This window comes from Pelophylax lessonae (assembly GCF_965119305.1).
Source record: "Pelophylax lessonae genome assembly, chromosome: 3".
NCBI classification, from domain to species: Eukaryota; Metazoa; Chordata; class Amphibia; order Anura; family Ranidae; genus Pelophylax; species Pelophylax lessonae.
Genome location: NC_138770.1, coordinates 395,933,676 through 395,958,922, shown reverse-complemented (window position 1 = coordinate 395,958,922; position 25,247 = coordinate 395,933,676). Strand labels below are relative to the sequence as shown.

The 25,247-nt window shown below is 46.2% G+C and overlaps 2 protein-coding genes across 3 annotated transcripts in view; both read left to right on the top strand.

Moving 5' to 3' along the window:
* Positions 1–10,675, top strand: part of ZBTB24 (zinc finger and BTB domain containing 24) — a 36,702-nt gene extending 26,027 nt beyond the window's left edge. For both annotated transcript variants that reach the window (XM_082251580.1, XM_082251579.1), the window contains 2 exons: positions 1,203–1,284; positions 9,577–10,675. In XM_082251580.1, coding sequence (XP_082107706.1) covers positions 1,203–1,284; positions 9,577–10,390 — 896 coding nt within the window. In that variant the 3' untranslated portion in view covers positions 10,391–10,675. The remainder of the gene's footprint in view (positions 1–1,202; positions 1,285–9,576) is intronic.
* An 8,182-nt stretch (positions 10,676–18,857) lies between these two features.
* The window catches only part of PPIL6 (peptidylprolyl isomerase like 6), a 31,981-nt gene continuing 25,591 nt past the window's right edge, over positions 18,858–25,247 (top strand). The window contains exons 1-2 of the mRNA XM_082251699.1: positions 18,858–18,966; positions 23,674–23,769. Coding sequence (XP_082107825.1) covers positions 18,886–18,966; positions 23,674–23,769 — 177 coding nt within the window. The 5' untranslated portion in view covers positions 18,858–18,885. The remainder of the gene's footprint in view (positions 18,967–23,673; positions 23,770–25,247) is intronic.

Below are 25,247 nucleotides of genomic sequence, written 5' to 3'. Positions count from 1 at the left end.
AAGTGTTCAGTATTTTTTTGGAAAAACGCTCCAAAAGACTCTAGAAAAACCATTTATTTTCTGCTCCTGTTTTGTTTCTAGGATAGGGGTCTCAAACTGGCGGCCCTCCAGCTGTTGCGGAACCATCATGCCTCTGACTATGAGAGTCATGCTTCTAACTGTCAGCCTTTCAATGCCTCATGGTAATTGTAGTTCCGCTGGAGGCCCACCAGTTTAAGACTCCTGTTCTAGGAGCTTAAAAAAAATGCTAGTGTGCATGGGGCCTAAAGGCTAAGTTCACCTTTGTAGTAAAACGTACAATGTCGTTCTAAAAACACTGCAGCTTTCAAAATTGGTGCTTTCCTTAAATGTCATACATGTAGGCCAATAGTGGCTTCCTCATTGCCTTGCTGAAAAACCACCATTGTAAGAGACCAGCCCTGTCCTTCCTAGGATGTGGGATACACTGGAACAAGCTCTCTCCCTCTTTTCAAGACCTACACATGCACATTGCACTGTCTTCCCCCTATGTCCAATGTACACTGCATCCCAGATCCCAGGCTGATCTCTTGAAATAGTAGTTTCTTTGACAGACTGTTGGAATGTCCCCACTGGCCTGCAGGTATGGCACCAATTTGTAAGCTGCACAGTGTTTTTAAAAAAACTACTACCCTTGATATATTATTGCAAGGGTTAAAAGGTGAGCCTATAAAAGTTCATTTTCATCTAAGATTACCTTGTTTGTAGGATGATAATGCTGCTGTGCAATTTCACTGCAAAGCCAGAGGTGTTGTCACCCTGTAAAAAAGAAGTGCAATTATAATGGGTCTACAGGCAGGATCACCGGGATGTTATTGGGGAGTCTCAGAAAAACAAACGTTTGTATTAATGCTAGGGACAAACCATATTCTATATGTCATTTTTTTATTTCCGTAGTTTCATTTAAACCACATACTCAAAAACCCCTCCACATTTTATTTTTCTTTCTAAACTGGTGCTGTTCTTTTGTACAAAAACAGTTTTTCCAATGTACACCTCCATGTTTGCCATATTGCCTCCTAGAATTCTGTTGTATGTGCCTAGTACTTCCATATAAGAAAAGTGTCTGATGGATCTGTCATAAACGTGTCAAAGATGCACTTCGAAGTGCCTGTGTTCACAAAGTATAAAGAACAGGTTGGTTTATGTTTTTGAATTAAATAATCTCTATGCTTTTTCCTTAGGCGAGAGGCCATATACATGTGAGATCTGTGGAAAGTCTTTTACTGCTAAAACCTCTTTGCAGACACATATTCGAATACACAGGTATAGTGGCTTGTGTTTTTCATCTGTTTGGATCACATAAGCTTTCTTTTCAAATCGCAACACAAAGTCAAAATCTATTTCCTGCTTATATGTACAAAAATAAAATTCAAGTATTTCTCTTTTGTTTATTGAAAGACACAGCTCCTGATATTCTTAACCATTGGTTATACTGCCCCCTACAGGAGTAGGACACTAGGCAGAAAAGAAATCTGGCTACGCCCATGGGCAGTCCCAAGGGATATACTTCCTCTCTCTGCTCAGTTTTTTTTTTTCTGCCTAGTTAGGAGTAAGGACCTAGTTCCTTGCTGGGATCTTTGGTCCTGGCAAATTTTTTTCTTTTTGGATAGAATTTTTTTTTCTCCTGGATTGTTCCTATGAGATCTACAATCAACTGCCGTACGGGGCCACGGGCTGGACAATCTAGATCCAGTGGTCACCTCAGCCTGGCCAGCGAGCACGCGCAGACCTCTGCACTTGGTTGGCCGCGACATAGCCCCACTGGACGGGGGCTGGCCTGCGAGTTAAACTGCCTGTGAGATCGCATACGACGAAGTTGTGGCCCAAGTCGCAGCGTTCCTTGTAGCCGACAGCCCCTCCATTTTGATCGAGAGGGGTTCTGTCTGGAGCGGTGCCCGCCTGGTTCCTGGTATGGTGGGTAGCTGTCCCCCCTCTCCCCTGGAGTGTTTTGGGGTGGACGTGGGCCCCTCCTTGGGATGGTCGGACTCCCGGGTTGACCTCCTTCCCGTTAGGCACCCCCCCCTCCACATATGCTGGGGCTGTTTGGGTGGTCTGGTCCACCTCCTGGGGTGGGGGAAGGGCGCTAGCTGGCGATGTGGGCCGGGTGGGGGGGTGCGCCACAGGTGACTGGATGATCGACTAGCGGGGTGAGGTTGTACCTGGTGGGGACTCCTGCCAGGGCCCCCCGTCCTGCCTGCATCTGTCCTTGAGGCCTGGGTCCCTGGAAGCCTCGCTGTGCCGCCATTTTTTTTTGTTGCCTGTGTGTTTCTATACACGACGGCCATGTTTGTGTTGTCCGGCGACCATTTTGCTGTGGTTTGCCATTGAAAATAGCGGCGGCCATGACAGTGGAGCCCTGTAGGCGGCGATTTAGGCGATGGGAAGCCCCTCCTCATCCCCTGGTGCTGACTCCTGGATCCTTTTTCTTCCTGATCGCGACGGGTGCAGTGCAGATTATCCTGGTGGCTGCAGGTGCCTGTTTCTGCTGGGTGGGGAGTCTGGTGGGGTCCTCTCCCTCTCTGCTGAGGATCGCTTAGTGTTTGTGCCTGGTGACCGGGTGGTGCTGCCAGCACGGTGGGGGCTGTCCCTTAGCAGTGTTTTACACTTTTTGTGGGGTCCCCCTGATGACTCATGGGAGTCTTTGGAGCACATCTCCCCACCTGATCTCCTCTCTGAGGCTGCGGGACCCTCTGGGTCCCAACCATCCATGCACTGACTGCAGTCCTGGAGTCCTTTGTGTCCCGGGTGGAGGTGGCTTTCGGGCCACCTTCCCCTGCCTCATCTGTCTCCTAAATCTTATTTGGCCGCCGTGAATGTGGGTCACCCTGCTGGGTCTGCAATCTCGTGCCCGGAATCCTCTGATAGTGAGGATGATTCCTCCACGTTTGCAACCGCACAAGAAAAGGCGCCGGTGGAGGCACTGATTGTATTTGTGCGTGGGACCCTGAAGATGGAGGACGCAGCTGAGACGGAGGCGCAGGTTCCCTTTGGCACTCACAAGCCATCCAGAGCGGCACAGGTGTTTCCTTTCCATGCCTATTTTGACATAATTGTCGCTAAAGATTGGGGACGACCAATATGTACACTCTGGCTGGTTTGGCAGTGCGGCTGGTATTCACCATTGCCCTGGTGTCACAAACTCTGACCGTGTGTGCTAAGCTCTTACGCCGTAACCTGGAGGGAGAACAGCTGCCCCTGCCTTTGCTGAGCGGGCGGACAATTTTATCTGTTGTGCCTCTTTGGATGCGGCTCCCTTAGTGGCTGGGCTCTTTGTTTCAGCAGTGGTCCTTGGCGTGTCTTTTGGCTCAAGTGCTGGTCTGCGTACCAGACTTCTAAAAAGACCCTGACTGATCTTCCTTTTCAAGGAGATCGCCTGTTTGGGGCTACCCTGGATGACATCCTTAAAGGTCTCGCAGAGGGGGAAGAGTACTGGCTACTAAGGGCAAGGAACCTCGTTGTAGACATGGGCCTTCATAAGGCTCATAAGAAGTTTTTTCGCCCCTCAGGGTTGACTGACAAGGGCTCGAAGCCTTTCAGGGCCTCCTCTGGAGGATCTAAACCAAACTGGTCTGGCAAGCAGAGAGCGGGCTTTTCAAGGCCCACGAACAAGGATCCTTCAGCATGAAGGTGTGCCCTCACCCGTATCGGGGGTGGGGGGACATCTTCGCTAGTTTCCAGACCTGTAGGCTTCCCTGGTGCAAGACAAGTGGGTCCATAAAGTCATTTGGTCCGGCTGCAAGATCGAGTTTCGCTCTTGGCCCCTGGCAAGGTTTTTTCCTTCCAACTTGCGCCTGTCCCTGGACCGCTTACAGGGCCTGTTTGGGGCGGTACAATACCTGTTACTTCAAGTTGTGATTGTCCCAGTTCCGACTTCGGAACGTTTTCAGGGTTTTTACTCAAACCTGTTCACAGTTCCCAGGAAAGAAGGCAAAGTGCGACCAATCCTGGACCTCAAGGCGCTAAACTGCTCCATAAACTAGTCCATTCGAACGGTGGTGGCATCTAACATGTGCCAGTCATCTTTGCTGTGGGAGAGGAGCATTATCAGTTTGTGGCGTTACCCTTTGGTCTCACTTCTGCTCTTCGGGTCTTCACAAAAGTCTTGGCCCCGGTGTGAGCCTTGTTACGCCAACGGGGGATCGTGGTACTAGGCTACTTGGATGATCTCCTTCTGCGAGCTGAGTCACCTTTGCTCTAGTGGAAAACCTGGTGATCACTATGCGAACTCTGCGGTAGTTTGGCTGGATTCTGAATTTTCTAAAGTCTGTTTTGGTTCCGCCCACGAAGCTAGACTATCTAGACTCAGCCTTAACTCCAGAAATTGCAGGCTGCAGTTAGGCTGGCCATACATGTTCAACTTTTGTTGTACACTTTCTGTTAGATTTACCACAAACCACATAATATGAGGTCAAAGCTAAACAACACTTTCACTTGTATCTAATTAGGCAGGCCTTTGTACTACATATTTGAAGGTAAATTTCTAGAAAATTGTAAGAAAATTGTATCGTGTATGGCCAGCCTAAGTCTCCTGCTGTCCAGCAGATGATCATCCCTCCGGACTTCCATGTGGGTGTTAGGCCTTATGTTGTCTACCTTCGAGGCAGTTCCGTTTGCACAGTTCCATACGAGGTCCCTGCAAAGGGAGATTCTGACCAAATGGGACAAGACTGCGCAGTCTCCGGACAATCAGATCCGGCTGAGTCTGGGAACGAATGAGTCCCTGATATGGTGGCTTCGTTCTCCGGCACTTCTGGTGGGAAAATCCTTCCTCCCCTTGTATTGGACAGTGGTCACCACGGATGCCAGCCTGTCCGGCTGGAGAGGCGTCCCCGGCAAGCATTCTGCTCAGAGAATCTGGACGCTGGAAGTCCAGACTACCGATAAATGTCTTGGAGCTCTGAGCAATCAGACTGTGTCTGGACTATTGAATGGATCATCTTCAGAGTTGTCAATCACCAAGGGGGCACAAGAAGTGTCCTGGCCGCTCTGGAGGTAGCCGGCATTCTAAGATGGACAGAAAGGTTCGTTCCAGCCCTCTCCGCCATACACATTCCCGGGGTGGAAAATTAGCAGGCGGATTACCTCAGTCAGCAGGCATTGGACCAAGGGGAGTGGTCCCTTCATCCAGAGGTGTTTCATTAACTGGGTCTCCGGTAGAGCATTCCGGAGATGGATCTGTTGGATCAACAGATTCAGAGGTTTGTGGCTTGGTCACGGGATCCTTTGGTGGATGCCACAGACGTGCTGGTGGCCCCGTGGGGTCAGTATCGTCTGATTTACGCCTTCCCTCCTCTCAAGCTGCTGCCAAGAGTTCTCCGCAGGATCGAGTCAGAAGGGATTCCAGTCATCTTAGTGACTCTGGACTGGCCCTCGCCGGGCTTGGTACGCCGATTTGGTGCGGCTGGCCGCTGACGTTCCTTGAAAGCTTCCTCTCAGGGAGGATCTGCTGTCCCAAGGACCGATCTTTCATCCTGCTTTACAGTCGCTGGCTTTGACGACTTGGCTGTTGAACGCCAGGTGCTGAATGATAGGGGTGATTCCTACCCTGTTGAATACTAGAAAATCTACTTTTAGGAAGATCTACCATTGTACGTGGAAGACGAAGTGATGTGAGTCTCTTGAGATTCATCCTCGCTTCTTCTTGGTGGCTCGGATCTTTACCTTCCTTCAACAGGGGGTTGAACAGAAATTGGCCTTCAGTACCATCAAGGGCCAGGTGTCTGCTTTGGCAGCCTTTTTCCAATGACCTTTGGCAACACACTCCCTTGTGTGTACCTTTCTTCAGGGTGTCCGACATTTGGTTCCCCAGAGCGGGCTGCATTGCCACCTTGGGACCTCAGTTTGGTGCTTTCGGTTCTCCAGAAGCCTCCCTTTAAGTATCCGGCCACAGTGACACCAACATCGCTCTATTCCTCCTTTGCCTCATTTCCACCTGGCACCATGTGAGCTTGTCCATCCTCCTTCGCGGTTCACTGGGACACCCCTCCATTACCATCTCCACGGTCTGAAGTACAGCACGGCCACCTGTATCTCTCCACCGTTCTGACTGGTCCCATGTCTTCAACAGTGAGTCAGCTAGGAACTTTTATGTGAGTCATCTTCACCCTTTGGTTGTATATTGCAGATTTGGGGTCCTTGCAAAAGACTTGCTATTGTCTCATCCACAGTTGTATTATCTTGGAATTATCTTCCAATAAACTTTTTTTTATACCATATCTACACAAAGGGTGTTGCACCATTTATGATAACTGTTGCCATCATCACCCATTACATATTGGGCTCATTCAGCGCTTACATGTGACTATTGTTGTTGTGACTTTACTTATTGAGCGCCCATGCTGGTGTATCATTTCCACATAGCTGTTCCATGACCCCCATGTGCCAATTGTCCCTCCTCATGGAGGGGGTGCAGGTCCTGGTATTTTAGCGCCGGACTACTTTTGTGTTTTTGAAGATATTGTGTTGCCCTACCTGGGCCTGGGGGATAAACATCCGAAGGTAATTGCCTTGCATGCCTTAGATGTGGTCCGGGCATTAAGGATATACCTGGTAGCTACAGAGTCTTTCAGGAAGTCAGACTCTCTATTTGTGCTCATGGATGGACCTCATAAAGGGTTTGTCCGCTTCCTCTGCGACCATTTCCAGATGAATCAGACTGATTCAGGCCTATTCCATCAGGGGTCAGGTTCCTCCTTTCCCCGTCAAGGTGCCCTTTACTAGGGTACTTAGTGCCTCCTGGGCTTTCCGTCATCAGGCGTCAGTGACGCAGGTTTGCAAGGCGGCCACCTGGTCATCGGTGCACATTTTCACAAAGTTCTATAAAGTGAATGTGTTGGCATCTGCGGATGCTTCTTTTGGCCGCAAGGTTTTGCAGGCTGCTGTTTAAGAGGACCTGATCTTCTTTTGAGGGTGTATTGTTTTTTCAGGTGTGCTCTAGTTGTTTTGGTTGAGCTCCTGTTGCCTGGTTGGCTACTGTTTAGCCTTGGGAATTTTTTGCTGTTTCCACCCCTCATGTTTTACACTGCTTTGGGACATCCCAATGCTTAAGAGGATCAGGAAATGTGTCCGTCAATGAACGAAAGAGAAAATTTAATTTTTGACTTACCGTAAAATCCATTTCTCTGATGTTCATTGATGGAGACAGCACCCACCCCTCTGTGGAGTTATAATTCTCCTGACACTGCTTGTAACTAAACAATAAAATATTGCAACAAATGCTATTTTACTTTCTAGGGACTCTGCTAAAAAAAATATGTAATGTATGGGGGTTCTAAGTAATTTTCTGGCAAAAAATGCAAATTTTTAAACAAAAAGTTCCAGAAAAGGCCTGGTCTTAAAGTAGTTAATGAAGGAATAGTAAAGAGAGAATGTTATATTTCTAAAAAGGCAAGTCAATCAAAAAACATTATTTTTCCTTACAAAAGAAACTTTTCTGACAAAGATTTTATTTGAAGTGAGATACATCCTTTCTTTGCTGCATATGTAAGAATGCTTAAAGCGTATCTAAACCCAAAAACAAGAAATTATTTTATTGCAGCTTACCAGTCCTTAGATATGGTGACTACTTTAGTTTTCTTTATTTAAACCTTATTTTACTTCTGCCAGTAACACAATTCTTAGTCCCTGGATAACAACACTCAGCCACCCAGTCTGTTTCATGACAACAGAAACAAGTTAGGATTATGGGAGCTCACCCCCAAAAGAAGAGCTTTGTGATTGATGTCAGACTTTGAGACATTTTCCATCAAACCTAAAATTTACTTAAGTAATATGGCCGAAGGTATACAAACACCCCCTCCAAATTATTAAAAGAGAATTCCAGGTTTCCTGGCACTAAAAATAATTTGTGACAGCTTGGACCAAACAAATTACTTGCAAATCAGAAGGGATGGGGTGCTGCTTAGGCAGTAATAGACTGTGGCAGCTTGTATTAGGTACTGTAAGCAGAGCTGTGTTCCAGCAGCTGTGCCAGCCATTTCTCTATTGCTGGATGTAGATGGCATTGAATGAATTCCAATATAGTTATGCTGTGTAAAATGAATCACCACAATTAAGTAAATTCATAAATATGTGATAAATAAAAATAAAACGCTACAATTCAGTGAATAACAAAATCTATATGCAGGCAGTTCCCGGATTGCATACAAGACAGGTTCTGTTGGTTGAATTAGTCTTTTATCTTTAATTTAATCTTTAGTTGAATATGTATGGATGTCAGAACAGGTACATTTTTTAAGTGTAACTCCAGCCCAAAATTTTTTTTTACGTTTTTTGAATAACGTAGGGAATGGTTAACACTCCTGTAATATTGGTTTTGCTGTCTGTACCACTGACCATATTCTACACCGTGGCCCCCTCTCCTGCTCTGTGGTTAAACTCGGCAAAAAAGATAAGCCTCCAATAGTGTAGCAACTCTAAAGTTTATTAAATGTTGGTCAGAAACCTACTCACAAACATCCATAGAAATGCTTATGTAACATTCAAAAATGCCACTGGTACCGGGCCCAGCCAGGCATGGTTGACGTTTAATGACACTCCAAACACAGAGAGTTTGTCTCCACCGGATCGCATGGTATTGCAGTACCATGAGATCTGGTGCAGTGCATTTTGGAAAAGAACTGCATGCACTACTTTTGGTGCGATTTCAGCCCGTTCACAGCCCATGTACATGAATGGGCTGAAAATCTCTGCACTGAGTCACATAGGACTCGCGCAGAAACCCAAATCATGTGTGGTTTGAACCGTCCCTTAGAAGTACTTTTTTTTTCTTTTAGTTTTATGCCTGTAAAAACTGGTCTATTTTAGTCAATCTGTTCATGCACATTGTGGCAATTGGATTAATTTTTAGCGCAACTTTACACTGGGGTTAATTTACTAAAACCGGAGAGTGCAAAATCATCTGCAGCTCTGTATTGAAACCAGTAAGCTTCCAGCTTTTTTGTCAAATCTAAATTGAACAAGCTGAAGTTAGAAGCTGATTGGCTACCATGCACAGCTGCACCAGATTTTGCACTCTCCAGTTTTAGGGTCCTTTCACATGAGCAATCCGATCAGATCCGCCTGTCAGTTTTTTAGGCGGATCTGATCGGATTCCCCAATGCATCCCTATGGGGCAGCGGATGTCAGCGGAGACATGTCCGCTGCCATCCGCATCTGATCCTGTCCATGAAATCCAGACGGATGGAAACCCTATTTTCCATTCGTCCAGGGGATCGGATCGGATGAGAGTGGACAGGCCGTCCGCTCTCATCCGATTCCCCCATAGAGATGCATGGGGCTCTGACACCTCCCTCTCCGCACACAGAGCGGAGAGGGAGCTGTCACCTGCCTGCTCAGCGGGGATCTGTGTATCGATCCCCACTGAGCAGCACGGATCCAACTACGGAGGCGGACCGTGTAAAAGAAGCCTTAGTGAATCTTCCCCCACTGTATTAGAAGTGTTATATGAATTTTCAGTGGAAACCTCAGTGAGGTAGAATATTGATTTGACTGCTAAATTTAATCAAGGCTGATTTCAATAGTTATAATATACATACTGTTCATTTATCATTTCAGAGGGGAAAAGCCTCACTGTTGCAACATTTGTGGGAAAGCCTTTACAGATGCCAGTGCCAGGAGAAGACACAGCGTTTTGCACACCGGAAAGAAGCCATTCACTTGTCCACAGTGCGATTTGCAGTTTTCCCGCATGGACAATCTGAAGACGCACATTAAAACTCACAATAAAGTAAAGCAGACACAGGACATTACAAGCACAGGAAGCACTGATGAAACAAGGACTATACTTCAGCTGCAGCAATACCAACTAGCAGCTTCTAATGGTCAGGAAATCCAATTATTGGTGACAGACAGTGTCCACAACCTGAACTTTATGTCAAGTCATGGCCCAGGTATTAGTATTGTGACAACTGATGATCCTCATGGCATTACAGACCAAAATAACCTTGCCCTGATCACTCATCAGCCCCCACCATTGCACAATTTGTCAGTCTCCCAGCAGCAACAAGTTCAATCTATCCAGAACATCGAACTAATGGAGAACAGGGTACAAACTGTGCTGCAGGAACCAATGCATGTCATCACTCTGTCAAAGGAAACATTGGACCAACTACAAGGACGAGCACATGAAATTCACTTGACACATACAGACCGGCAAACAGCCCTCGCTCAGGTGCAAGCACATCCATCTCAGAGTATTTTGAGCCAAAGTATCAGAGTCTCTGACCACATTCAACAAACTATCAATGTAAACCATGTACCACAGTCTGTGCCAGGGCCCCAGATCCCTGCACAAACATTTCAGATACAAGCCGATGCTGTCTCTTTTATAAACACAACTCTGGATGCTACTAACTCAACACCTGTATGATAAAAATTCTATATCTTGTTTTTGGTTTAAAGTTTTTTAATGTTTTTGCTTTTATTTTTATGAAAGAAAGTGAATGATAAAGCAAGACAGTGAGTTTATAATGTGGGTATTCTTCATTCTGTCTGCCAGGCAATAACCAAGTAGACACCTGGCACCACTTAAATGTGCGTAAGCTGGAGATCTGCAATACTACAGATGATATAGAAGCGAAGTGATAAGTCTGTGAAAATATTTTGTGAATACTTGAAGCTGAGGTCCCATACACAGCCTAGGCTTAATATTTAGGAGGCGACACAGAGATTGTTATCAAGCTTAAAGCTGGCCATACGCTAACAGTTTGCTGCATTCAGCCTGGGGCTGAACAAAGAAAATATAACAGATTTCTCCATTCACGCTATACAGCGCGGATGGACAAATCTCCCACTGGGACAATGGTAGTAGTGGGTACAGCCAAACCATAACTGTAGCTGAATGGCTGCGGTCACTGTTTTGTCAAGATTTATCTGCATTGCTTTTTAGATTTTCTGATCAGGGATGTCTGTCAGTAGGGAGCTGACAGCGTCATCAACTGCTCAAATTTGGGCTGGGTTATGGGAAACCACCCAAAATGTCTTCAGTGTATGGCCCTATAACACCGCACCTTAGAAAGATTTTAGGTTAGAAATCCTGTGTTAAGAGGAATATAAAGGTTGAATTTTCTGACTTTTGAGAATGCTAGTTGTCCCTGGCCTCACTACAATCAGAGTTACTGAAATTGATAAAGCATGCAGCTAGTACAGTCAGAGGAAAGTCTATGTTTGCCCTGGTGGCAGGCAACTGGCATTTACAAAAGAAAAATTTAGTAATGACAACATACAAAGTTTTTTAGTACAGAGAACCTGAGCCGGCCGCTCCCTCCCCCTTCAAAGCCCAGTGCTCCAGTGAGCGAGGGGAGGGGGCAGAGCAGACAACAGTGAGTTACAGTCACCAGTTCTCTGTTTAGGGAGCCCTGAGAACGGAGCGATCGGCGTGATTGATTGCTAAGTTCTCAGTCTTGGAGCCGGAGCAATGCTGCATCTACCTAGGTAAGTAACCACAACAGCAAGGTATATGGCGCAGTCTCTGGTAAATTAGTGTGTAAAACTCCCATAGTCCTATATAAAACCACTTGTAATATGTGTCATATTATAGTTCTTAAAAGTTCATAAAACTCCATAAATCCACAGGAAGGAATGTTGTATCAAGAGAGCACTAGGTGGGCAGCGCCTCCCAGAGACAGGAAAGGATATCTGTAAGACGACGAAAACACACGGGGGGCGCCTCTAAGTGCAATATTTATAAGAACTTTAATGGAGCATCCAAATACTTACATGTGTTCCATAAGTATGTGCATATCTAGTAGTATCAACAGAGGGGTTGCCCTGGTTTCAGGTCGGTAGCCAGCCGCCATTAAACCATTTGTTGAAGATGCTAGTTGGCGCTCCGAAATGCGTTACATGGGCAAAAGGACCATCCGCCAGGCGTCACGTCACTTCCGCGTTCCACAGTGGGTACGGTAGTCCTCATCTGCATCTGATGACCGGTGACCCGGCTCGTACCGTCAGACAACACCAATGGCAGCTGGCTACTCACCTGGAACCTGGGCCACCCCTCTGTTGACACTACTAGATATGCACGTTCTTATGGAACATATGAGAGTGTTTCTTTGGCTGCTCCATTAAAGTTCTATAAATATTGCACTTAGAGGTGCCCCCTTGTGTTTCCTTTTTTTTTTTTTTTTTTTTTTGCCACTTAGGTAAGTATAATTCTGAAAAAAAAAACATACTTCTCTTTTAAGCAGTTCATATTCTGGTGAAACTTTGTTTCTTGGTGCCACACCTAATGACTTAGTCAATGCATTGGACTATGTTCAAAGTGTAGTCATTTTTAAGATTTCTAAGATCTAGATTTTTAAGATTTTATAATTCACTAATGTGACTTCAGTAAAACTAAACTCTGAATGGCTGCTATAGGTAATTGTACTTCATAAATCTTTACTAGTGGTTTGCACTGAGTTTAAATGTGTGTACACACTTCTTCACTGCATGGGATTGCCACTGTATGTGGTATTTATCAGCTCAAGTGCTATGCATCCCTATTCAAATCCTATTAATGCATCAGAATGAAGACCGTTCCTGCTTCATTATGGCTAATGACCGGTACTACCATTGTTCAATGCTGGTTTTTCTTGTTACAAAATTACACACGTGAGAGTTGAAGAAAATAATCTATTTGTGATGGGTCGATTATTCTGGATTTTTGTTGTTCTTTACCATTCATCTGTTGCTTGTTTCTACCATATGCATTACACAGGAAAGCTCTCAGGTCCTGACTCCCATAGGAGTTGTAGATCATGCCCAATAAACTACTGTATATGCTTGTAAATCTGACAACGGCTTATAGTTTATTTGGTATTCTTTCCAACTTCAATACTCCAATCAGCCATAACATTATGGTCATCAAATGAGTAGGTCACCCTTTTGCCACCAAAACAGCCCTGACCCATTAAGGCATGGACCTCTGAAGGTATGCTGTGGTATCTGGTACTAAGCTGCCAGTAGCAGATCCTTTAAGTATTTTAAGTTACGAGGTGGGGCCTCTATAGGTCAGAGTTGTTTTTCAAGCACATACCACAGATGCTTGACTGGATTTATATCTGAAGAATTTGGAGGCCAAGTCAACACTTCAAAAACATTATCTTCCATTGCACTGTGGTGCTGTTATGATGCTCTTGTGCCCATTGTAGGTGGTTTAGGCTGTAGACACTGGTCAGCATGGGCACCCTGACCTGTCTGCTGCTATGTAGCTCCATAGGCTAAGTTCACATGTAGGCGTTTTGGGGAGTTTTTCTGCTCTAGAATCAGCTCAAAAAACGCCCAACAAGACAAATCCTATTCATTTCAATGGCCCCTGTTCACATCTGAGCGTTTTGACGTTTTAAGCAAAACGCCCAACGCTCAAAAAAGTACACGAGCTTCTTTTTGGGCAGATTACAGGCGTTTTTGTTTTTTTCCATTGGTCACTAGTACACCTAAAAACGCCCATAAAAACGCCTAAAAAACACCTGTAAATGGCAACGCCAAGATGTGAACGTAGCCATAAGGAACAAACTGTAATGCAGTGTGTGCTCTGACACCTTTCTGTCGGAACCAGCATTAACTTTTTCAGCAATTTCAGCTACAATAGCTTTTTTATTGGATCAGACTACACGGGCAAGCTTTCTCTCCCCATGTTTATCAATGAGTTCTGTTCACCTATTCACTGGTTTTCCTTGGACCACTTTGGGTAGGTGCTGACCAATGCAGACCGAGAACATCCCACAAGAGCTACAGGTTTTGAGTTGCTCTAATCCAGTCATCTAGACATTACAATTTGGCCCTTGTCAAAGTTGCTCAAATACTTCCGCTTGCCTATTTTTTTCTGTTTTCAACATATCAACTTCAGGGACAACATGTTAATTTGCTGCCAGATATTGTAGATCCCACTGACTTTCAGATGCACTTGTAATGAGATAATCAATGTTATTCACTTTACCTTTCAGTGGTTATAATATTATGGCTGATCGGTGTATGCCATAACTTGTTTTATATTTTGAACAAAATCGTTAGCATTCAGGTGATATTTGCAATGAAAAGACTAATTAATAAATGTTAAGTGTCCTGAGCTGATCTTTGAAGGTATCAGATACAGTGATTAGTTACTGCATAAACACTGACATACCCAGCAATCTATTGTATGAGTTCTTTGTACAGTATCTCACAAAAGTGAGTACACCCCTCACATTTTTTAAAAATATTTTATTATATCTTTTCATGTGACAACATTGAAGAAATGACACTTTGCTACAATGTAAAGTATTGGGTGTACAGCTTGTATAAGCCCCCATTCACACTAGCGCGACTTGGTCGCCTGACAAGTCGCGGTGGGTCGCTCGCCATTGATTAGCACAGGACCCGTTCTAATAGGAGCGACACAAGTCGCTCCGACTTAGAAAAAGGGTCCTGTACTACTTTGGGGCGACCTGGAGGCGACTTGCATTGACTTCAATGACTGTGCACCGCAACTTCACAGGTCGCCCCACCAAGTCGTGTCGCCCCTGTCTGAACGGGGTCTTACAGTATAAATTTGCTGTCCCCTCAAAATAACAACACGCAGCCAATTAATGTCTAAACTGCTGGCAACAAAAGTGAGTACACCCCTAAGTGGAAATGTCCAAATTGGGCCCAATGTGTCAATATTTTGTGTGGCCACCATTTTTTTCCAGCACTGCCTTAACCCTCTTGGGCGTGGAGCTCACCAGAGCTACACAGGTTGCCACTGAAGTCCTCTTCCACTTCTCCATGACGACATCACAGAGCTGGTGGATGTTCGAGACCTTGCACCTCCTCCACCTTCGGTTTGAGGATGTCCCACAGATGCTCAATAGGGTTTAAGTCTGGAGACATGCTTGGCCAGTCCATCACCTTTACCCTCAGCATCTTTAGCAAGGCAGTGGTCATCTTGGAGGTGTGTTTGGGGTTGTAATCATGTTGGAATACATGTTGGCATTCATGGTACCTTCAATGAACGGTAGTTCCCCAGTGCTGGCAGCACTCATGCAGCCTCAGACTATGACACCTCCACCAGCATGCTTGACTGTGGGCAAGACACATTTGTCTATGTACTCCTCAGCTTGTTGCCGCCACACATGCTTAACACCATCTGAACCAAATAAATTTATCTTGGTCTCATCAGACCACAGGACATGGTTCCAGTAATCCATGTCCTTAAGCCCCGTACACATGAGTCGAAATTCGGACGGGAATTTTCGTCCGACGACCGATCTGCCGATTTTCGGCTTGTTAGTATGATGCTTCCGACAACCGACTCCGACTTTTCGGCCGAAAAAAATCTGGTGTGCAGGCTATAAATTTTTGTCCTCCGTCAAAACACGTCCGATTTTCGTGCAGTCAGACACAGACCATAGAGGATAGCGGTCTGTGGCTGTGTCTGCTCTGCATCAGCTGACACAGACAGCCCATAGAGGACAGTGCATTGTGTCTGTGCATGCTCTGCATCAGCAGGCACTGACAGCTCATAGAGGAGAGTGGGCTGTGTCTGCTCTGCATTCGCGGACACAGGCAGCTCATAGAGAGCAGTGCATTGTCTCTGTCTGCTCTGCATCAGCTGGCACGGACAGCCCATAGAGGACAGTGGGTTGTGTCTGCTCTGCATCAGCGGACACGGACGGCCCATAGAGGACAGCGCATTGTGTCCGAGTCTGCTCTGCATCAGCAGGCACAAGCAACCCATAGAGGACAGAGGGCTGTGTCTGCTGTGCATCAGAGGACAAGGACAGCTCATAGGAAAACAGCAGGCTGTGTCTGCTCTGCATCAGCGGAAATGGACAGCCCATGGAGGACAGCGGGCTGTGTGCTCTGCATCAGCAGACATGGACAGGTTATAGAGGACAGCGAGCTGTGTCTGCTCTGCATCAGCAGACACGTACAGCCCATAGAGGACAGCTGGCTGTGTCTGCTCTCCATCAGCGGACACAGACAGCTCATAGAGGACAGCGGGCTGTTTCTGCTCTACATCAGCGGCTACATACAGCCCATAGAGGACAGCGGGATGTGTCTGCTCTGCCTCTGTGGACAAAGACAGCCCATAGAGGACACTGCGTTGTGTCTATGTCTGCTCTGCATCAGCAGGCACGAACAGCCCAGAGAGGACAGAGGGCTGTGTCTGCTCTGCATCAGTGGACATGGACAGCGCATAGAAAACAGCGGGCTGTGTCTGCTCTGCATCAGCTGACATGGACAGCCCATGGAGGTCAGCATGCTGTTTCTGCTCTGCATCAGCAGATACGGACAGCCCATAGAGGACAGTGGGCTGTGTCTGTGTTTGCTCTGTATCAGCGGACACAGACAGCCCATAGAGGACAGCGGGTTGTGTCTGCTCTGCATCAGCAGACATGGACAGCCCATAGAGGACAGTGGGCTGTGTCTGTGTTTGCTCTGTATCAGCGGACACAGACAGCCCATAGAGGACAGTGGGTTGTGTCTGCTCTGCATCAGCAGACATGGACAGCCCATAGAGGACAGTGGGCTGTGTCTGCTCTGCATCAGCTGACATGGACAGCCCATGGAGGGCAGCGGGCTGTGTCTGTGTTTGCTCTGTATCAGTGGACACAGGCAGCCCATAGAGGACAGCGGGCTTTGTCTGCTCTGCATCAGAGGACAAGTACAGCCCATAAAGGACAGTGGGCGGTGTCTGCTCTGCCTCCATGCACACGGAGAAGCCCTAGAGGACAGAGGGCTGTGTCTGCTCTGCATTAGCGGACACGGACAGCCCATAAAGGACAGCGGGCTGTGTCTGCTCTGCATCAGCGGACACGGACAGGTCATAGAGGACAGCAGGCCGTGTCTGCTCTACATCAGCGGACACGGATAGCGGGCTGTGTCTACTCTGCATCAGCAGACACGGATAGCGGGCTGTGTCTGCTCTGCATCAGCGGACACGGACAGGTCATAGAGGACAGCGGGCCGTGTCTGCTCTACATCAGTGGACACGGGTAGCGGGCTGTGTCTGCTCTGCATCAGCGGACACGGACAGGTCATAGAAGACAGTGGGCCGTGTCTGCTCTACATCAGTGGACACGGGTAGCGGGCTGTGTCTGCTCTGCATCAGCAGACACGGACAGGTCATAGAAGACAGTGGACCGTGTCTGCTCTACATCAGTGGACACGGGTAGCGGGCTGTGTCTGCTCTGCATCAGCAGACACGGACAGGTCATAGAGGACAGCGGGCGTGTCTGCTCTACATTAGTGGACACGGGTAGCGGGCTGCGTCTACTCTGCATCAGCGGACACGGACAGGTCATAGAGGACAGCGGCCATGTCTGCTCTACATCAGTGGACACGGATAGCGGGCTGTGTCTGCTCTGCATCAGCGGACACGGACAGGTCATAGAGGACAGCAGGCCGTGTCTGCTCTACATCAGCGGACACGGATAGCGGGCTGTGTTTACTCTGCATCAGCAGACACGGATAGCGGGCTGTGTCTACTCTGCATCAGCAGACACGGATAGCGGGCTGTGTCTGCTCTGCATCAGCGGACACGGACAGGTCATAGAGGACAGCGGGCCGTGTCTGCTCTACATCAGCGGACACGGATAGCGGGCTGTGTCTACTCTGCATCAGCAGACACGGATAGCGGGCTGTGTCTGCTCTGCATCAGCAGACACGGACAGGTCATAGAGGACAGCGGGCCGCGTCTGCTCTACATCAGCGGACACGGATAGCGGGCTGTGTCTACTCTGCATCAGCAGACACGGATAGCGGGCTGTGTCTGCTCTGCATCAGTGGACACGGACAGGTCACAGAGGACAGCAGGCCGTGTCTGCTCTACATCAGTGGACAGGGGTAGCGGGCTGTGTCTGCTCTGCATCAGCGGACACGGACAGGTCATAGAGGACAGCGGGCGTGTCTGCTCTACATCAGTGGACAGGGGTAGCGGGCTGTGTCTGCTCTGCATCAGCGGACACGGACAGGTCATAGAGGACAGCGGGCGTGTCTGCTCTACATTAGTGGACACGGGTAGCGGGCTGTGTCTGCTCTGCATCAGCGGACACGGACAGGTCATAGAGGACAGCGGGCCGTGTCTGCTCTACATCAGTGGACACGGATAGTGGGCTGTGTCTGCTCTGCATCAGCAGACACAGACAGGCCATAGAGGACAGCGGGCTGTCTGTGTCTGCTCTGCATCAGCAGACACGGACCTGACATCCTGCTCAGCGAGGATTAGCAGACAGATTAATGAGAACTGTTGCACGTAGTGGGCAGTCGAGTCATTATGACATTTGCACAAATATGCTACATTACTAATAAGCAATTTAAAGAAAATCTTTCTGCATGCTTTCCAGGGGTTATACACGCATTGTTTTTATTATCCAATCCATGTCATCTTCAAAATGATCGAATTGGCAAGCAATTGAGCCATCATTCCTTACCTGATCGATTTGATCAAACTATATCGATCATTCGGGGCTGAAAATGATTGCTCGTAGTCGTTTGCATCAATTTGCAGCTGTGTTCATGAGTACAATTGTGTTTTTAATGATCAGATTATAAGACTGCATGGTGGAAACAGAGATGTGATCGATAATTTATGATCCTATCTTCCAACTATCCACAAATTTAACTCCCCCATGTGTGTCAGCTATAGATTGGAAAAAAAGTTGAAGAATTAATGGCCAGTAATACTGAGGGTAGTTATTATTCCTTTGTGAGATCAGACATGAATATGATCCATTTTTGTCCAGCTTATTAAGACTGAACTGTGTAGCTCCGTGTTAATGAGTGAATAGTGTAATGTCGGTGCAGTGATCATCCCTCCGTCATTCTCCTGCAGTCAGCCCAGATTTACCGGGTGACGTCACGGCTTGTCATGTAACCTTGGTGACCGGGAGACGCCGAGACACGCCGCAGCACAGCACGATGGCCTCGGAGCTGCTCCAGCTGGAGGTTGTAGGACTCCTCAGTGAACCTCCTTTTCACATCGCTAAATGTGCTGCAGAGGTGAGGCCGGACCGGAGAGATCAATCGGAGATCGCTTATTATTTATATATGATGTTATTTCCTAATCATCATTAGTACATCGCTGTCACTATAGGCTGGGGGGTGCGGCTGCATGGAGATCTATAACTAGGAGCTGCTCCTCCGGATCATGAATCCATACTAACAATCTGAATCTACATTATACTGTCTACTTCTATGACACTTGTTTGCGCTGAAATGTTACTAAGGGGGAGATTTACTAAAACTGGAGCACTCAAAATCTGGTACAGCTGTGCATGGAAGCCAATCAGCTTCTAACTTCAGATTGTTCAACTAAGCTTTGGCAATAAAACCAGGAAGCTGATTGGTTTCTATGCAGAGCTGCACCAGATTTTGCACTCTCCAGTTTTAGTAAATAACCCCCTAAGGCCGGTTCACACTTTTGCGAGTGCGGCGATCGCATGTAATTCGGAGCGCACTGCTCCTTCATTACATGCGATCGGATGTGCGGATGCGAATTCAGCCATACACTTTGTATGGCTGAAATTCGCACTGCACCCGCACAAAACACGCACATGACCCTTTTTTCCAGCCGCATCAGGATCGGATCGCACAGAGGTTCACACTTGTGCGATCCAATCCTGTGCAAACTGTCAGATCGCACTGCGATATGCGATCAAACTGGGGGTGTCGTTAACATTTAATTGACACCCCCTGCGTATCGCATATGGCAGTGTGAACTGCCAGATGTGCGTTTGCGATGCGGGAACAGGCTGCGAATTTGCAGCCTTCCCGCATCGCACAAGGGATTTGTGGCGTTCTATTTATTTTCATTGTTACGAATAACAACAAGTATTAAATGGAGGTAATCATGAAAGCATCCTCAGATCCTTACAGTGACCTCTCAGATGTTCATTTTTGGTAATAAGGTGTCAGTTCAATAGCGTTTACCGCATGTGATAACACGGTCACGTGACTTGTATACATAGATTATCGCATGTGGTAAATAAAGTCCAATTCACAAAAAAAAAACATGATTATGCATTATTTACCGTAAAAGGAAAAATGTAAATATGTAAAATATTGTAAAAAAAAAAAAAACATGCGATGAGCTCTTAGGCTCGGTTCACATATATGCGATGCGGGAAGGCTGCGAATTCGCAGCCTGTTCCCGCATCGCACACGCACCCCCGGCAGTTCACACTGCCATATGCGATACGCTGGGGGTGTCAATGTAATCTTAACGACACCCCCAGTTTGATCGCATATCGCAGTGCGATCGTGCAGTTCGCACAGGAGCGGATCGCACAAGTGTGAACCGCTGTGCGATCCGATCCTGATGCGGCTGCAAAAATTGCCTCCTGTGCGTGTTTGCTGCGGGTGCGATGCGAATTTAGCCATACAAAGTGTATGGCTAAACTCGCACCGCACAGCTGATCGCATGTAATGTCGGAACAGTGCGCTCCGATATTACATGCGAACCCCGCACACGCAGAAGTGTGAACCGGGGCTTAAACCCAATTCACAAACAGAACAGAGAGTAAAAAAAAAAAAACATGAAATATTTATCATTAGGGTTTTGCTGGCGGTATCACATGCAGTATTTGTTAGAAACAGGGTGGGGGTCCCCCCCCCAATAGCTGGGTGCTAAGGAGTGGGCTAGGAAGCCGACCACCACATCCTTAACAACAGGTGACACAGCTGTCAGCCAGTTTAACTCTGACAGCTGAATGTAAAAAAAACACATGCCAGAAATTTAAAATTATAAAAAAAGGGCCAAAAAAAATATGGCCCCCAAAATCCATGCCAGCCCCCACCCTGGCTTCCTACCTTGGCTTTTTTTCATAATTTTTAATTGCCAGCATGTTTTTTTTTACATTCAGCTGTCAGCGGGGAGTCAATTGTTGTTAAGGACACTGCGGCTGGCTTCCCGGCCCGCTCCTTAGCAACCTGCCCAATGCATTTTATTTGCCGTTATTAAACTCTTAGTGAATTGACCCCTAAATCTCTAATACAATACAAGATCTTGCTGTCATAAGCAACAAGATATATGAAAACCAAAAGTTTCTTATATGCCTTTTTCTGTTTCCAATATCTATATGTCATCAACATAGAACATGCACACCAGCACATACCCACCTTAAAATGGTACTACAGTCCAAATCAAAAAATACATATATAATATGATGCAGTCTGTCACTAGTCTTTGTTTTTCTGAGTCCCCCCTATAACATTGTTTTATTACCTGTTGATCCTGTTATTTATCAACTTCCTTTCAAGCTGCCATCTTAGCTTCTGTGTGATTTGCTGTTGCCACGGTGCTGCACATGTGATCGGTTATGATACCAGTCATTTGATGACTTGACAGTTTGACCAAAAGCACAAGCAAATGTGACAGTTATCATTTATGGAATGCCTAAAATGGAACGGTTTTGGGAAACTACTAAATCAATGGGTTTAGTTACGCTTTAGCAGACCAAGCTCTCTGGCAAAAGTGGCAGTTAGAGGATTTTGCCAAACTATTTACCACTGGCAGGGGATGCTTACAATAGTCAGCTTTTATTCATTTATGTAAAACCTTTATACCAAAAGAAATAAAAAAACCTTTTCTGTAATCAATTAAAAGGTGTTAGCTGGAGTTGGGTTTAATTTGTTAGTCAGTCACCTAAAGTATATTTACATCTAGTCCAGTGATCTCCAAACTGTGGCCCATGGGCCAGTTGTGGCCCTTTGCTTGCCTTTATCTGGCCCTTGAGGCACTATGCCATCCACTGACCCTAATGATGGGGCACCATTTCTCCCATTCCCAACTTGAATACCAACAATGGGGCACCATTCCTTCCACTGATACCAACAATAGGGCACGATTCCTTCTACTAAAACCAATGATGGGGCACTATGCCATCCACTGACCCTAATGTTGGGGCACCATACCTCTCACAGACAGACACTAATGATGGGGCACCATTCCCAACTTGAATACCAACAATGGGGCACCATTCCTTCCACTGATACCAACAATAGGGCACGATTCCTTCTACTAAAACCAATGATGGGGCTCTATGCCTTCCACTGACCCTAATGTTGGGGCACCATACCTCTCACAGACAGACACCAATGATGGTGCATCATTTCTCCCAAAGACACAGATGGGGCACAATTCCTACCTTAAAAACCAACAATGGGGCACCATTCATCCCACTGATACCAACAATAGGGCACTACTCCTTCTACTTAATCCAATGATGGGGCATTGTTTACTCTCACTGACACCAGGGTGTTTTCTAATCCCACTGGTCACACTCTGGCTCCTCTAGAGCCTCGAGGACAGTGAACTGGCCCTTTGTTTAGGAAGTCTGGAGACCCTTGATCTAGTCTGTCCAACAATGGCCTCTCAAGACAGTGCTCCTGTGCAAAGATGTCTCTGTTGCTCCTCCATAGAAAGAGACACCTCAAGACAGGAGGCTTGTTTTCTGACTGGATCACCAAGTTCTTTACTGCTTTAAGGTGTACTTGTACTGGGCGCATTTAGAGAAAAGGTAAAAGTAGTTTTAAAAGTAATATCCAATCACTTTACATATGTAGCTTTCATTAGAACTTGGTGATCCTGCCATGCATGTGCCTGTTTAGGTATTTCCTGTTAGAGTGACAACTGCCTTCCATTTGTGCTCCTGCATTGTCACCTGTCATACACCCTCCTGGTGGAGACTACAAGTGGCTGTGCTGGCACACCTTGGACAGGCATGGCATATTGTTGTCACCATCAGGAGGCCAAGCCAGAACAATTATGTGCAGTCAACAGTTAAGCTGGCATAGGCAATTCATTTTTGTTTTATTTTTTCTGATTGGCTGCAGCCACTGAACGACAAAAGTCTTCCAACATTCCCATTTAAAGAAGTCAATCTAAATATCATCTTTTTTTGGACAGGGATAGCCAAATACATATCAAAAGTCATCAAAATCCATCTAGTTCCTGCTGAACTGGCCAAATTTCAATCCATCTTTAGCCAGCTTTAGTGAATGGCATTCTGGCTACCAAAGGCAATTTGGGGGTGTAACATAGCATTTTTATTAATATGATTTTTATTATGGGTGGAATCTAGCTGAAAACTCTAATGGGGAAGTCTCACCATCACAGTTTTAGACTATTCCTCTAAAGTTTAAACCATGGAATCCTAACTCTGATGCATCATGTAGAGTCTCATTCTTCCTGCTGCATTTTTATCATAATATTGTTTGCTTTTTCACTCCATCAAGCCGTACTAAATGCACTGCGGTTCGTTGGGGCTGCACTTGAAAGCCTCTTGGTGGTGATGTGCGTGGCAAAAAGTACAAAATGCAGTGCTTTTCTTCACTGTACAATGGTGCAATGTAATCCACCAACTTGCACTGTGTTGCCAGCAATAGAACCTATTAAAATGTGACATGTGATATTTCAATAAAGTTCTAAAAAAAAAAAAAAAAAAAAAGTAAACGGTGCAACATGCTGGGATCTGCACATCAGCACTGCTTCACTGTTCACATCAGATGCTGGTGTGAACAAGAGTTAAATATTCAAAGGCAAGAATGAAAGTAATTGCTGCGTCAGATCGGCAGAGATGGAAAAACGGGCAAAGATCTTGCCATGAAACTCAGCCTGGGCTGTCTGACGCTTTAATATATCTCTGCTATAAATCTGAATTTATATTAGTCCTTCCCCATCTCCTAACTAATGAACTGCATTGCTAGGTGCTGAAACATTCATTTGATAATGAGTTTGAAGATCCAGTCATAAGGCCACTGCAGGAGTTCGCCTGGCATGAATATCTACAGGAGAAAAAAAAGGTACTACTTTCTTCATTCTTCTGAATTTCTGACCACTATTTAACCTGTATGCAAATTATTCAAATTAAATAAAAAAAAATATAAAACATATGTAGCACTGTACCCATAGGGCTTACTGTATGATGACTTGTTTGGCCTCCTCTGAAAACCTGCAGACATTCACTTAGGGTACAGTTCACACATCCCTCTTTACTCCCGATGGCTCGTCACTAAATAAACAATCCAGGGGTATTGGTTTTTAGTGTTTATTTTGGAACTTGGATGGGAGAAGGGAATAGTGGGATACTCCAACTGTAACTATACACAATGGATAAGGACAACTCTCACTTGGCCTCACCAGGTTGCTTGTGGAAGCAGCTGCACTGCTTAATCCGTACTGCCACATGTATGGAAAGGGTTAAGTCTCCTTGCTATTTCTCTCCAGCAATAGACCTGGTAAACTATATTCTCTTCGGGACACTCATTAGCATCCCCTTTACTGACACCCGTCCACTGACTCTTCTAGCTGCAGGTTTGGCCCCCCTCAGGTCAGGCCCCTTGACACAGATCTGTACTGACTGTACTGCAGAATCAGATCCTCCAGTGTCTCCCCTTTCACAGCTTCACAGGACCTTCGGGTTCAGTTCCTCTCTAGCCCTCCTTAGACCCTCAGGTCGACCCCCTGAGCCTGCATGGCACCTCTACAGAGGAGGAGGCAGCCGCCCCCCTCCCTCCAGGACTCCGCTATTCAGACGAAAGACCCTGAGTACATGTGCTCCTGGCATTTATACAGTATTCCAGCATGCACCAAGGCGCTTTCCTCTGCCAAATCACCAGGGCTGTATTAAACACCTGTGCACTCACTTGTCAGGTTTCCTCCCACTGTCCAACATGGCTCCCTATTGGACCAGTGTGAAACAATCTGCAGACAGAATGAGTTGCACCTGAGCACATTGAGCAGGCCTCACTAACAGATCCTTCTCTCTGGTAGGCAGAGAACAATATAGATTTACCTGCAGTCCCTCTGGTAACCAGACAGGATTCAAAACTATACTTTCTCTCTCTAGCACCTACCTAGGAGGGTGCTACACGTATAACCTCAGCAGAGACAGCATTATGAGGGGGTAATAAGTAGTAATCAACCGATATCGTTTTTTTAATGCCGATACCGATACCAATATTTTGGTCATATAATATCGTTATCGGCCGATATTTTCGGACATGTAAAAAACGTTTTTTTTTTTTTTTTTATTTATTTATTTTTTCTAAAGGTACTCCTTGTTGAGGGATCTGGGAATTAAAAGACCCTAAGCCCCTCCTCGGCACTGAAAAGCATTCAAAACGCCAAGTTTAGACATAGATCTTTGCCACCAACAAGACCTCTCCTGAGGATCTGTGTGTAGATGTCAAATTCTTAATGATCAGACTTTCTTGGGAATAACTTAAAGTATATCTAAAGCCAAAACCTTTTTTAATTTTATGATACAAAACTTTTATTG